The sequence below is a fragment of the Bubalus kerabau genome, chromosome 2 (genome assembly GCF_029407905.1).
Source record: "Bubalus kerabau isolate K-KA32 ecotype Philippines breed swamp buffalo chromosome 2, PCC_UOA_SB_1v2, whole genome shotgun sequence".
Lineage (NCBI taxonomy): Eukaryota > Metazoa > Chordata > Mammalia > Artiodactyla > Bovidae > Bubalus > Bubalus kerabau.
The window spans coordinates 173283180-173297043 of NC_073625.1; the positions used below are offsets into that span (position 1 = coordinate 173283180).

Sequence of the window (13864 nt, forward strand, 5' to 3'; positions counted from 1 at the left end):
GTTAATGGAAACAAATGCATTTAATTTGATCAATAAAACCAATTTCCAACTAGTAAAGAAAGTGAAGTCGCTCAGTCGTGTCCAACTCTTTGCGACCTGTGGACTGTAGCCCACCAAGCTCCTCTGTCCATGGGATTCTCCAGGCAAGAATACTGGAGTGGGTTGCCATTTTCCTTCTCCAGGGGATCTTCCTGACCCAGGGATCGAACCCAGGTCTCCCACATTGCAGGCAGACGCTTTAACCTCTGCGCCACCAGGGAAGCCCCCAAAAACTTGAGAATAAATGAAATATATGATTTTGTGAGAAAATAAACATTTGCAAATCAGAAGTTTTTACAAAACAATAAACAGAGCTCTATTCCTAAAAGAGATACCACATCCAAATGGTTTTAGTTAGTTCTCCCAATTTTCAAGACATAGATTCTTTTTATACATCAGCTATCTCTTTTGGATGCTCCATACGTTACCTAAATATTTATAAGGCTAGAACTCTCCAGACACCAAAACAGAACAGCCAGTAGTTACACAAGTCTCACACATTATATTTTATTTTACAAATGCTTACGTAGAGCTTACATATTATAGTGTGATAATGACAAAGGAACAAAGATATAGATTAGTAACAAAACGCAATATCCAAGAAAGGATCCATGTAAAATGCATGTAAAAAAGTTGGCATTTCAAATCAGTGAGGAAATGATGGGTTATTCAATATACTTTGGGATAACTGGTCAGGAACAGTGTATAAAAGATTGTTAAATTTGTAATAATATTTATTTAAACAAGTACAATTTTTAAAAGAATTAAGTGTACATGCATAAACCTCACCTAGATTCTACATAAGTAGACAATCTACTATATTTATCTATCTATTCAATAATTACCATCTATTTTTTTATGCATTTCAAGTTGCAGATGTTTGTACACTTAACCCCTGAACACTTCAACATGCATATTAACTAAAACTGAGGGGAAAATTACATTCAGTGAAATATATGACTCTCCAAAGTACTATGACATGGATTTTTGACAAATGCATTCACCTCTATGATACAAATTGCTATCAAGATACAGAACATTGCCATCACCCTATAAAGTTCTCTCATGCCCTTTCCCAGTCAATCCCCAGGCCCATCCTAGAGGCAAGCACTGTTCTGGGCTTTTTTCCACATAGGTAAGTACCGCTTGATTTAGAATTTCAAAGAAATGAAATGATGTAGTACATTCTCATCAGTAAAGCCTGTTTTCTGCTTAGCCTAACTGTGGGATTCACTCAGGTTTTCCATTATCTGTAGTTTGTTCTTTTTTTGGACTGTTGAGTAGCAGTCCACTATGTGGACACTGGTTTGTTTCTCCATTCTACTGAACACCTGGGCTATTTCCAGTTTGAAGAGACTATGAATATTTTCATGTATTTCTGTGGACATATGTTTTCATTTCTCTTGGGTAAATATCTAGAACTGCTGGGGCATGGGGTACGTGTATATTTACTTTTATAGGAAACTGTCAGACTTTTATCCAAAGGGGATATGCCACATATGTTTTAAAAAGTATTACAGGTAACAGTGATTACCCAGGGAAGAAACTGAGGATGACAGTGGACTTACTGACTACTCACTGTAAAAGTTCAAATAATGAAGTGACTTTTGTTATATGAAAAGAACAAAGCCAAGAGTTCACACATTTAAGACCCCATTCAGTTTTCTCGGATTAGCCTATACTGACCACAAACTTCTAAAGCGTAGCTCAGCAAATCTCAGCTGCTGCCTGTTTTTGTAAATAAAATACTGAAACACAGTTAGGCCACTAGTTTACATATTGTTTAAGGCCATTTCAAGCTACTAATAGCAGAGGTGAGTAGCTGCAACAGACACTGCCTGGCTGGCAGAGCCTAAAATATTACCTGGTCCTTTGAAGAAAAAGTTTACAGCCTCCAGTTCAAAAGGCTTTGTTTTTCATTCCAAAGTGACACCTGAAACTATCTCACGCAACTCTTCCCTTAAAGAAGAAACTGAGACCAAAAGATTTTTTTTAATGACTTGTCTAAGCTTCAGATCAGATCAGTCGCTCAGTCGTGTCTGACTCTTTGCGACCCCATGAATCGCAGCACGCCAGGCCTCCCTGTCCATCACCAACTCCCGGAGTTCACTCAGACTCACGTCCATCCAGCCATCTCATCCTCTGTCATCCCCTTCTCCTCCTGCCCCCAATCCCTCCCAGCATCAGAGTCTTTTCCAATGAGTCAACTCTTCACATGAAGTGGCCAAAGTACTGGAGTTTCAGCTTTAGCATCATTCCTTCCAAAGAAATCCCAGGGCTGATCTCCTTCAGAATGGACTGGTTGGATCTCCTTGCAGTCCAAGGGACTCTCAAAAGTCTTCTCCAACACCACAGTTCAAAAGCATCAATTCTTCGGCGCTCAGCCTTCTTCACAGTCCAACTCTCACATCCATACATGACCACAGGAAAAACCATAGCCTTGACTAGACAAACCTTTGTTGGCAAACTAATGTCTCTGCTTTTGAATATGCTATCTAGGTTGGTCATAACTTTCCTTCCAAGGAGTAAGCGTCTTTTAATTTAGAGATGTAGAATTCTAATGCAGGTCTACTTCAGTATACTGGTAAACTTCTAAACTTATCAAGTAAAAATGCATATGCCCATAGGCTCACTTTGACTATAATGCCCTATCTGGAAACTCAAAATGAACTAGAAATTTAGTGGAACAGAAAGAATCATGGTGAGCTGAGGGGGAATTATGAACAAGCTTCTCCACAAACAAGACTTTCACAGTATGGAGCTATGTCAATTAATCCATAATACTCTCAACTTCATTCAGCACAACAAACAGGTGAATCACAAGTGGAAACTGAGTAAATGACAATTTATCAGAAAAGCAGTTAAGTGTTTCCTATGTGCTGGATGCTGCAGGGCTATATATGCACCTGCAAGTCCCGCTCTGTGAGAGCATCCGGTTAGAAGCAACATATATAAACAACTCTGATCCAGGGCACAAAGTTTTTAGGTGTCACAGAGGATAAATGTGGTATCCTTTTCACCTGGGCAAGTCAGAGAAGGCTTGTAGCAGAGCTGGCCCTCAATGCAGGAATCAGGGGAGAATTTACAATGCAGTGAATGGCACAGAGAGGGAATGAGCAGGGCACTCCAGGCCAAGGGGCCTTAGATATAACCATTTGGCTATGACACAGTGGTATGTGGGGTGAACGGTATACAATGACAGATTATATAAGGTTGGAAATATAGTTCTAAGCCAACATGTAATACACCTGGAATACCAGGCTATCTGGAACTGATTTAAATCTGAAAGCAGTGGGGATCCAAATACTTTTGGGGTATGGGGAGTACCTTGATCAAAGCTGCAGCCTTAGAAATCAATCTGAAACAGGGAGGTTGTACACAATAATTCTAACTGATGCCCAGGATCTTTCTGGGACTGCACCAGAAGGTAAGAGCCCACCTTCCCCAGTCAAAAGCACTACACTTTTTTTTCAGCACCAGATAAAGGTTGGAAAGCCAATGGCCCCATTTAAACTTGGAACAATTTTAAAAGAAAGTTACAAAAAGATCTTCATCTGATCCTTCAAGTTTTCTTCATCAGAGAATTTACAAGAAAAGACACTACCAGATCCTTAAAAAGTGGGGCAGGATTGGTGGGAATGTTAAGGACTATGCAATTTCCAACAGGTGGTTAGCATTAAGAATGCCAGGAAAAACAAGCCCCCTGGGCTTCCTCTGAAAGTGCCTGTTCCCAAGATACTTCAGGGTGGGGTGAGGTGAGTGAGTGGCGAGAAGGTCAGAGAAAATTCATTCCTGGATTAACTGCAGCAGTGGTAATGAGCTGTGGGTCACCAAGAGATTCTAAAAATGTTATTGAAGTAGGACTAAGCCTAGTGACAGTCTTCAAGAATTGCAAACAGAGAAGTAACTCAGAACTCCAATGGAAGAAGGGGAAAGAGCTCTGTTTATCAGCTGATTAATAAGGTAGTGGAGCTGTCTAAGCCTCACTCTCAGGTTTATGGGATATGCAAGAAGCAACTGGAATCTGAGAGATATTAACCAAGAAGTAAAATTTGTCAGTAATTTTTGCAGTTGTTTTGAGATGAAGAAAATGAAGAGAAAACAAAGCCTAACACAGTGCCTGGGAAAGTTTAGGAACCAAGAGAATCAGAAAAAGACTGGTTAGAGAAGTATGGAGTGGGAGTAAGGACCACTTTTTAGGGGCCAGACACTGACAACAGTGACCCCAGGCCAGAAACTGCCAAAAGAAAACTACCTCACTTTGTGGACAAGGGTCTGTTTCTTAGCATGGCATCAGCAAAACACTAGGAGTAAGTTGTACTTAAGCACCAGCTCTACCAATGGCTCAGTAAACACATATGGGGAGGCTGTTGCTGCTACTAAGTTGCTTCAGTCCTGTCCGACTCTGTGTGACCCCACAGACGGAAGCCCACCAGGCTCCCCGGGGAGGTTGTTAAGTCAGAGAATTCTTTTCAAAACTATTACTGGTTAAATAGCACCTATAGGGAGAGGAAGACACTATTAAATAAACCCTCATTAAATCTGAGAGCAGATAAGTTTAAAAAGAAAAAGCCTCTACGAAGTTCTCAGAAGAGCCATAAGAAGCTAAACAGAGCAATAAAACAGGACGCAGGAGACGGGATAATAACCCTAGTTCTGTTATTCTAATCAGATGCGCGACCTAGGCATGTCAAACTCAGCCGAGTCTCCCATGAGAAAGTTAAATGGAAACTTTTTTTGAACACTAAACTATGAATTCCAAGTGTGGCAGGAAAAAAAAGGAAAATGCTCAAATATCGGGTAAATCTTTATGCAATGATATACCAAAACCAAAGACACTAAAAAGTGTTGCTGAAGACTAATTACATTTAATTAGACTGGGAACATTTCACAATACTGCTCTTTCATTCAACCAACTTTTACTACATTCCCACTAAGTGCAAGCAATAGGTTAGGTGTTAGGGAATTCCAGAGTAAGACGTGAATAAGAAGCCTTCAGCCTAACAAATGCATTACGAAAGCATAAATGCTCCACTAGAAAAAGGTATCACTGGATACACTGGAGCACTTGACACAGTCTCAAAGCAAAAAATGATTCAAAAATGTTTACCAGAGATCAGGCTGTCAAAGCTGACATCTGAGTAACTAGGTCAAGGTGAAGGAAGAAGGGGTTCAGAATCTAGGAAACAGGCCCAAAAGTGATGGGAGAGAACTACGTAGAACAGTAGATGACAAGAGAGAAATATGCCAAGTCTGCAAATAGTCTGCACATGATGCTAAGGAGTCGGAGGGCAGAGATTTACATGAAGAGGTGGCTGTGAAACAGCCCACTAAAGATTTTCGACAGGCCGTCTTTAAAGATTCCGACAGGTTATAAGGATGCAAAAAAGCCTTAGGGACCAGAAATGCAGTTTGTAAGCCCCAACAAACACGATACCTAAAGTCACTTAAGTTCTAAGAAACCTAAGTTCTAGCAGAGTGTGTGGATGGTCCCCACAGAGGTGATGGCAAGTGCCAAGATACCCCCAACACATCAACCTCTAAGAAAGAGGTAGAGGAATAAAAAACACTCCCCTTAAATTTTAAGTGATAAAACCAGGTAGCTAACTGTACATTTTCACTTATTTATACATTTGAAAAAACTTTATACATAGGAAAATGTTAACAATGGTTATTCTATGCAGTCAAAGACGACAGATTTTACTTCAAAATCAATGTAATGAATGCCTAATTAGAAAATAATGAATTTATCTTCCAAAGTAAATTTTGTTCTTTTATGACACAATTCCTTTTTAAAAAATGCTAGGTTAGTAGAAGCTTCATCTTAATGGAAACGTTAGAAGTCTATAAAGGGGAAGGGAAATAGATACCCCCCAAAAGTAACCTTCACTTTTAAAAATTATTGTACATGTGACTTTTTTCCCTTTTCATACACTTGTACTGCCAAGTACTTTGGCACATTGTAATAAAATTGTTTGGAAAATGAAGCGTTAAATGGTCTTTAAATATGATGATACACCACAGTGAAGATGTTACTAAGGACAGGAGGGTTTTTTAAGCTGCTTTTAATACAACTAATTCTAAAGCTGCAAATTCAAAAGTCAATTTCAAAGAAATCAAATTATTTTGGGGGTGAGGGGAGGCTGCTCTGTAACACAGTAAAGCACATACTATTGTAATCACATCGCCTGGTGGGCTACAGTCCTTGGGATCGCAGAGTCAGATACGACTTAGTGACCACACAGGCTGCTGCTGCTGCTAAGTCACTTCAGTCGTGTCCGACTCTGTGCAACCCCATAGACGGCAGCCCACCAGGCTCCCCCGTCCCTGGAATTCTCCAAGCAAGAACACTGGAGTGGGTTGCCATTTCCTTCTCCAATGCACGAAAGTGAAGTGAAAGTCAAGTCGCTCAGTCGTGCCCGACTCTTAGCGACCCCATGGACTGCAACCTACCAGGCTCCTCCATCCATGGGAGTTTCCAGGCAAGAGTACTGGAGTGGGGAGCCAGGGCCTTCTCCGCACCACACTATTATTACAGGTATCTGGACTACAATACACACACTTCCCCCTCCCTCCATCAGTCCAGGAAGTGCTGCCTCCTGCCAGGTGATGGCTCAGTTAGCCTCAGCAGTTGCTGCTGCCACACCCACCACTTGACCTTCATTTACAGTCAGCCCACAGGGTAAGGCAAGGCCTGTTACTTTTCCAACAGTGCAAATTTTTGTAAAGTTTCTTTGATACAACATTCCACCAGACAAAGAATACCTTACAAAACTGGGAAAATAAACACACTTGCCTTCTCCCTTACAGTCAAACACACAAGACTGGGATGGAGCCTGATCTCCAAAGCAGAGCCTTTACTGAGGCATGACCCAGAATGGGAGCAGGTGATCGAAAAAAACTGCAATTCGTGGGCCTACAATGAAAGAGAAGCATATGAACAAAATGTAGATGTTAGTAGTTTTAGTCCAGAATCCTGACCCTGCTTGGAATCAGTACCTTGAGTTTAAGATTATCATTAAAGCATCTACTGAGAGATAACCTTAAGATAACGAAGGCCAAAGAAGCCCACAGGCAGATGTCATTAAATGACATCATGTCATGGGTTTCCCTGGTGGCTCAGATGGTAAAGAATCTGCTTGCAATGCAGGAGATGCAGGTTCCATCCCTGGTTGGGGAAGATCCCTTGGAGAAGAGAATGGTTACTCACTCCAGTATTCTTGCCTGTAGAATTCCATGGACAGAGGAGTCTGGTGGTCTACAGTTCATGGGCTCGAAAAGAGCTGGACACAACTGAGCGACTAATACTTTCACTATTCCTGACTTGCCCTTACGTTCAGCCTGGATATCAGCTTTTAGGAACACTTTGATCACCTACACGGTATACATTAGAAAGCTGTGAAAATGGAATAAAGTACATGTATATAAGCATTCTGAAACTGCTGAAACCAAGTGAAACACATTAGCCAAATATACAAGAAGCTAGTCAAAATCCTCACACAGCTGTTTTAAAGACGGCAATGACATGGATCATGAGGTATTTTCACTTTATCCCAAATGTAAAGAGCAAGACTGCTTCTTAAATATTAATATACAGTGCACTTGGAAAGGAACCTCACTTGGGACAAATATGCTGAAGACTTAAACGTAAAAGATAAAATCAGGAAACATCTTAAATGAATGTCTTTACAGAACCCTTGAGGTAGAGAAAGGTTGTCTCTATACGCCAGCAGCCCAGCAAATCTACCCAGGTCAAAAAAAAGATGTAATAATCCCCTCCCTCATTAATTTCAAAAGCAAAAGAAAACATCTGCACAAATGAGGTTTAAAAAGAAAAAAAACTATAACACACTTTCAGAATATAAAAGGTACACAGATTATCTGCAACCCAGAAATTCCACTAGTAGAAACATATTTCAAGGAAATCAATTTACAAAAATGCACAAGGATAAAGGAATGGGGGGAGGAGGGCCCAGTACATAAAATATGCACTAGTTGAAAAAAAATGAAGAATTACTTCTATTACCATAGGTATCTCCCATGTATACATAAGATACATGTTAAACTAAAAAAAAAAAGTAACTATACAATGGAACAGCTATTAAAAGTGATATAAATCTTTATTTAATAACACAGGAAGAGGCCCACAATATACTCAAAAGATTATAAAGCAACATTAACTGTATGATCTGTTAAAAAATTAATAACATTATATGCATTGTCTGCCCACACATGTACTGAAATATGCATAGTGGACTTCTCCAGTTGGGAAGATCCACTGGAGAAGGGAATGGCTACCCACTCTGGTATCCTTACCTGGAGAATTCCATGGACAGAGGAGCCCAATGGGCTACACTACATGGGGTTGCAAAGAGTAGACACTACTGTCTAACAGGGGTAATGAGATCAGGCAACTCACTCATACACTGCCTTTCTGATAAAGAAAGGCCAGAGGATACGCTTTCTCCAGGTGGACCCCATGCTTGAGGAACACAGAGTTGATTCCAGCCTACAGGCAACACTCCCCAACATCTCCTTGGAGTGTCCTTATGCCCGCTGGGATAGGATTATGCACAGTTCTCACCTATTTATGCCATTCAGTGCTGGCTTACTATTAATACAATAAATGCAGAAATTTACTCTTTGCTGACAATTTCCACTTTGAAAATAAAAAGTCTTGCCTTCATTCTTCTAAATCTAATCCCAACTTTACCTGTACTCCTTCCACTGCCCTTACATAATCCCACATTCTCTGATACCAAATAAAATCTCTATCCCAACAGCACATAATACAAAGGTTAAAGAGCACACCCTGCATTAAGAAACGTCATTCAAAAAAAAAAAAAAGAAATGTCATTCTAACAAAGTGAAGATACTTAATACTGGAACTGAGAAAGGTAGTCTACACTAATTCATCCCTCTTCACCACTCAAATATTCCTTCAGCAAAAAGTACACTCTAAAAACAAAAATAACTGTTTACAGCTCTCCCCTCCCCTCCATTTAATTCTAAATGCAAGATCTATTTCCTCATCACACTAGTGGGTTCCCCATAGACAGCCATTTGAATAAAAATCGTGATTACCATGCAGTGAGGCAAGGCATCTGTAAAATAATACAACCGCTGGACTAGGATTAAAGGACAACTGGGTTCTTTTCTTGGCTCTGTGGAATATATAATTTTACACAAACAAAATCACAACCTCTCTGGGGCTCATTTTCCTCATCTCTGAAGCAGGGTTTGGGCTAAAAAAAAAAAAAAAACCCCTCCAAGGCCCCCCTGCAACTTGTAATAGGGCTTTAAGCCGCCTTTCTATTCTAGAAGAGCCGATTTCAAGTAGCAGCAACAGTTTATTTCCTAAGTCAAAGCTAATTCACTCTCTTGATGCTTCTTTTCAAAGTGTCGTGCTCAAATAGTTCTCCAGTCTAGAAATACTCTCACGCAGAAAAGTCTGTCATGACCAACTAACAAAATATTTTTCAAAAGAAAAAAAATTGGTTTACTTAAGTTTAAAGGAGGGGAGCACTAGTCGGGGGGAGCACGAGTCCTTATTCAGACGTTAAGAGTTTTTCCAAAAAAAGAGGCACTCGAAGGCAGCACCACACTGGCGGATGGTTTAAATATTTCTTTTAAAACAAAGAACCCATGCAGAGGAAAACTGCTAGCAAATACAACCATCACACGTTTTGAAAGCACAGGGTAAAAAAACAAACAAACAAAAAAAAACAAACCGTGCCTTTCAGACCGAATTTACTTTCCCCTAATGAAGTACGTTGGTAAGGAAGAAAACCTGTGTCACTAAAAAGGAATTAGGAAGGAAGCAACCTTTTTAAGGGTCTTTTCACTGGACAAATTCAACTGCTTTTTCGGGTACCGTGTACTTGTGTACTTAACACAGTCGTGCAGCCCACACACTGAACACTAGTTCACACTCTTCCGACCGGCTGGGGTGGCAGCGTGGACGAGTCACAAGATAGCGGCGGGAGTGGAAATTTCCTCTCCCCGGGCGTGGGGCAGGGTCTAGCTTCCCCGAACCGCTCGGCGCCGCCGGCCGCCTCCGCCAGGGCCTCTCGGGGCCGGCGCGCTCCGTACAAAGGAGGCCGGGCGCTCGGCCCCCACGCGCTCCGGGCTCCGGGCAGCGGTCCCCGGCTTCCGGCGCCTCAGGCCCCGGCAGCACGTGCGCCCGCTCCCGGCCGGGAAGAAGGAACCGGCGCGGCCCGGCGGGGGCTGCCAGCGGGCCCCGCCGCCAAGCCCGCCCGCCGGCCCCGCGAGAAATGAATGGGGCCACGCTACTCCTCTGCCGCCGCTGCCGCTCGCGTTCCAGTCTGGCGGCCGAGACGAGGACCGCTGCGGGCGGCGGTGGCTCCTGGGGCCCCCACGCGGGGAGCCGCCTCCCGCCTTCCCTTCCCACCCGGCGTTCCCCCAGACCGCGGCCGGCCCGGGTGCCCAACCGTCGCCCGCTCACCCCAGCTCTTGGCGGTGCGCCCCAGGAACTCTCCGGTTGTCCGGTTGTAGATGAAGAGCTTCCACTCGGCCAGGCTCTGGTTGAAGGACTTCTTGTCTGTCTTCGTCATGGTGTGTGTGCTGACGGCGAGAGGAGCGGCGGCCGCGGGGGAGGAAGCGGCGAGGAGCCCGGAGGCGCGTCCCGGCACGAGCGGCGAAGCCCGGCGGCGGCGACGGAAGGCGCGACGGCAGAGGAAACCTTCTCGCTGCGGTGAGCGCTCAAGCGGACTGCGCTGCGCCGCGCCGAGCCGGGGCCGCCGCTCCGGCCGCGGGAGCCTGACGTCTCCGCCCTCCGCAGCCAATCCCCGCGCTGTTCAGGCCCCGCCGCCGCTGCCGCCGCTGCCGCCGCCGCCGCCACCACCGCCTCCCGCCCGCGGCTGGGCGCAGCCGGACGCGGCGAAGACGCCCCGCCCATTGCCCCGCCCCCACTCCCGCCCCTCCCCGCGGTACCCGGCCGGGCTCCGGGACGCTCTGGGTTCCCTCATCCCTGGCCGGAGGAAGCGAAAACTGTGCAAAGCAACTTAAAAAAAAAAAAGTCATGAGAGCTTAATAAGAAGCAGGTTTATAATGACAAGCAAAAGATGAGCGTCCCTGACCCACAGGTTTCTCAGAAGGAGGACTCTGGGGAGATGCTGCGGGCGACCGGGACCCGGGGTCCCCTCGCTTCTTTGCCTGCTGCGGCGCGGGACGAGGAGAGCGCGGAAACTACTCCAGTCAGCTAAGTCGCCTTCACCGAGAAGGGGACCTCACCCCTCTCTCCGCAAACCGTTTCCAGGCGTTCTCCTCTGGGCTCTGTGACGTGACTTAAAGATAGTCGGCTTAAGTTTTTCGTGAAGGTGTTTGATGTACTACATACCACTGCTCAGAGAACACCCTGACTTGGCTCTTTTGAAGGAGTCAACTAGGAATCTTAGGTCAATGGGGATTTCATCCAAAGTTTGCCAGTGCTAAGTAAGTTCAGTATAGTTTTCTCCAGCTTTAATTGAATTTATCAGTGAAACCAATACATATATTTTCCTGAAGTTTCTATCAGCTGTTAAGACCTGCTTTTTCTCAAACACTCAGGCTGTACAGGAAATCAATTCTTCGTTTAGTGTTGATGCCTAAATAATGTTCCTGACTTGTCATCTTTTCCACTGCATGGTTGCTCCCTTTGGTCAGAGCTGAGGGTGCAGTCGTTGTTTTCCTACACGAGGTGGAGCTGAAGTGTACCGTGCTCTGAGACTTGTGACAGCATGAAAAAATTTAATTGGGAGTTTGGGCAGGAGGTGGGGGTTTGTTTTGTTTTGTTTTTAGAGAACAGAAATAGAGCACCGCCTCTGTTTTATCAGCAAATAAAAATTATGAATGAAGGAATGTAGCACACACCTTATTGTTTGAAATGATGCATTATAGTCCATCAGAGAGTTTAAACAGCTTGCAAATGCATTAAAGGAGTAAATGGATAACAAAATTCTGGTATTTCTCTTGTTTCCTCACTTTGTTTATCAAAGCAAGGAATTATGTCTTTCACAAATGGAAAAGGGATAGAAGAATATATTATTATAAAGTGATTTTCCCCTGTGCTTAGGAAAGCTAAATTTATAATTATGACCAAATCCAGTTATTTTGTCAAACCAATGACAGCAAAAGATTTGTAGAAGACTTTTGTAAAGTTTGGCATGAAAATGGTATTAGAAATAGCAAAATATTGTGCAAGCAAACTAGAATGCATCTCTACAGTTCCTAAATAAGGTTGGAAAGGAACTGAGGAATGGAAGTAGTTAAGTATTTTTGTCTCATTTAAAATCGAACTACGAATTAGAGGACAGCTCAAATATTGGTGGAGTTGGTAGCAGGCTTTCTAGTTTGGGCAACAGTAAAGATGCAGAGTCTGTTTGAAATAAAATATAAAACCATCTGCTTTATTGATACTGTGTGTGTGTTAACAAGCACACTTCGGGAAATAACCTGGCGCACACAACAGAAACATGGTAAACAAGAACATTATGAAACAGTGTTTCAAAGATATTGAACGCTGCCAGATATTTGTAGTTTGTATATTTTAATGGTCATTAATATGCTTTTCGTACATAGTGCTTTTCCAGTTAGGTAAATAAAAATATAATTCAGTAAGTGTTTTCAAAATTCATGGCTAGCTTAGTGTAATAACTAATCTAACCGATTTCAGTTTGGGGAAAAATTTACATCCTAATTCAAAACACAGCAACTATTTGTTTCTCTGATACATGATTCTTGAGCATTACTTGGAAGAGAATATACTAAGTGTATTGGGGGATATTAGCCCACCAGGTATGAGCAGATGAAATATCAAATTTAATCGCAGTATTATTCCCTCTAGATTTACTTTACCATACTTAAGTCTCCCTTGTGAAAGCAAAATTATTTTGGATTTCCCTGGTGTTACAGTGGTAGTCAGGGTGGCCAAGTTGGAGTAGTAAATGGCAACCCACTCCAGTATCCTTGCCTGGAATTTTCCATGTACAGAGGAATCTGGTGGGCTATAGTCCATGGGGTTGCAAACAGCTGGACATGACTAAGCGACCGAGCGGTTCAGGGGACACTGGTTTGATCCACATGCAGCTAGGCCTGTGCACCACAACTAATGAGCCCACATGCTGCAACTGCTGAAGTCTGTGTGCCTAGACCCTGTGCTCCACAAGAAGAGAAGCCACTGCATTGAGAAGCATATGCACTGCAACTCAGAGCAGCTCCTGCTCTTCACAACTAGAGAAAAGCCCACATGGCAAAGAAGACCTAGCACAGCCAAAATAAATAAATTGACTTTTTTTTTAAGTATCAGACAACAAGAGTGATTCAGTGTCCATCTCTCCTCCACCACCCAATTACCGCCTCCACGGTGAATGATGACAAAGCTCTGGGGAAACTTCGCAAAGCTGGATGAGGCAGAATGAGGAAGGAATAGTTGTGGACCACTGGCTCAGTCTGCTCTCCAGTCAGCAGAATTCATTTACTAGTTTCTAGTAGGCACAAGCAAGATATTTTGGCTCTCAATTTTTTTACTTTGCTAAAACTCTTCATTTATTTCTGAATTTTAGAATTATGTATACAGAAAAAAGTATTCCAGTTCTTAAAACAGCATCTTATTTATAACTTAGTGTTGTAACTAGGACTGTGGTACTAAATCACTGAAAGACCATTGTCCTTCAGAGAATAGATATTAAGATTTCCTTTCTTAATAAAAGTCCTTTCTTTCCCACAAGCGACAGCTATAATTGTGTTGGCGTTTTATTGTATCTGAGAAACACAGTCATGAATACATATTCCTCTTCACAGAAAATGTTCTTTTCCACACATTGAC

The 13864-nt window shown here is 42.9% G+C and overlaps 1 protein-coding gene across 1 annotated transcript in view; it reads right to left on the reverse strand.

Annotated features, from left to right (window-relative positions):
* Nucleotides 1–10851, reverse strand: part of ATP1B3 (ATPase Na+/K+ transporting subunit beta 3) — a 35993-nt gene extending 25142 nt beyond the window's left edge. The window contains exon 1 of the mRNA XM_055569490.1: nt 10505–10851. Coding sequence (XP_055425465.1) covers nt 10505–10613 — 109 coding nt within the window. The 5' untranslated portion in view covers nt 10614–10851. The remainder of the gene's footprint in view (nt 1–10504) is intronic.
* Nucleotides 10852–13864: the final 3013 nt, after the last annotated feature.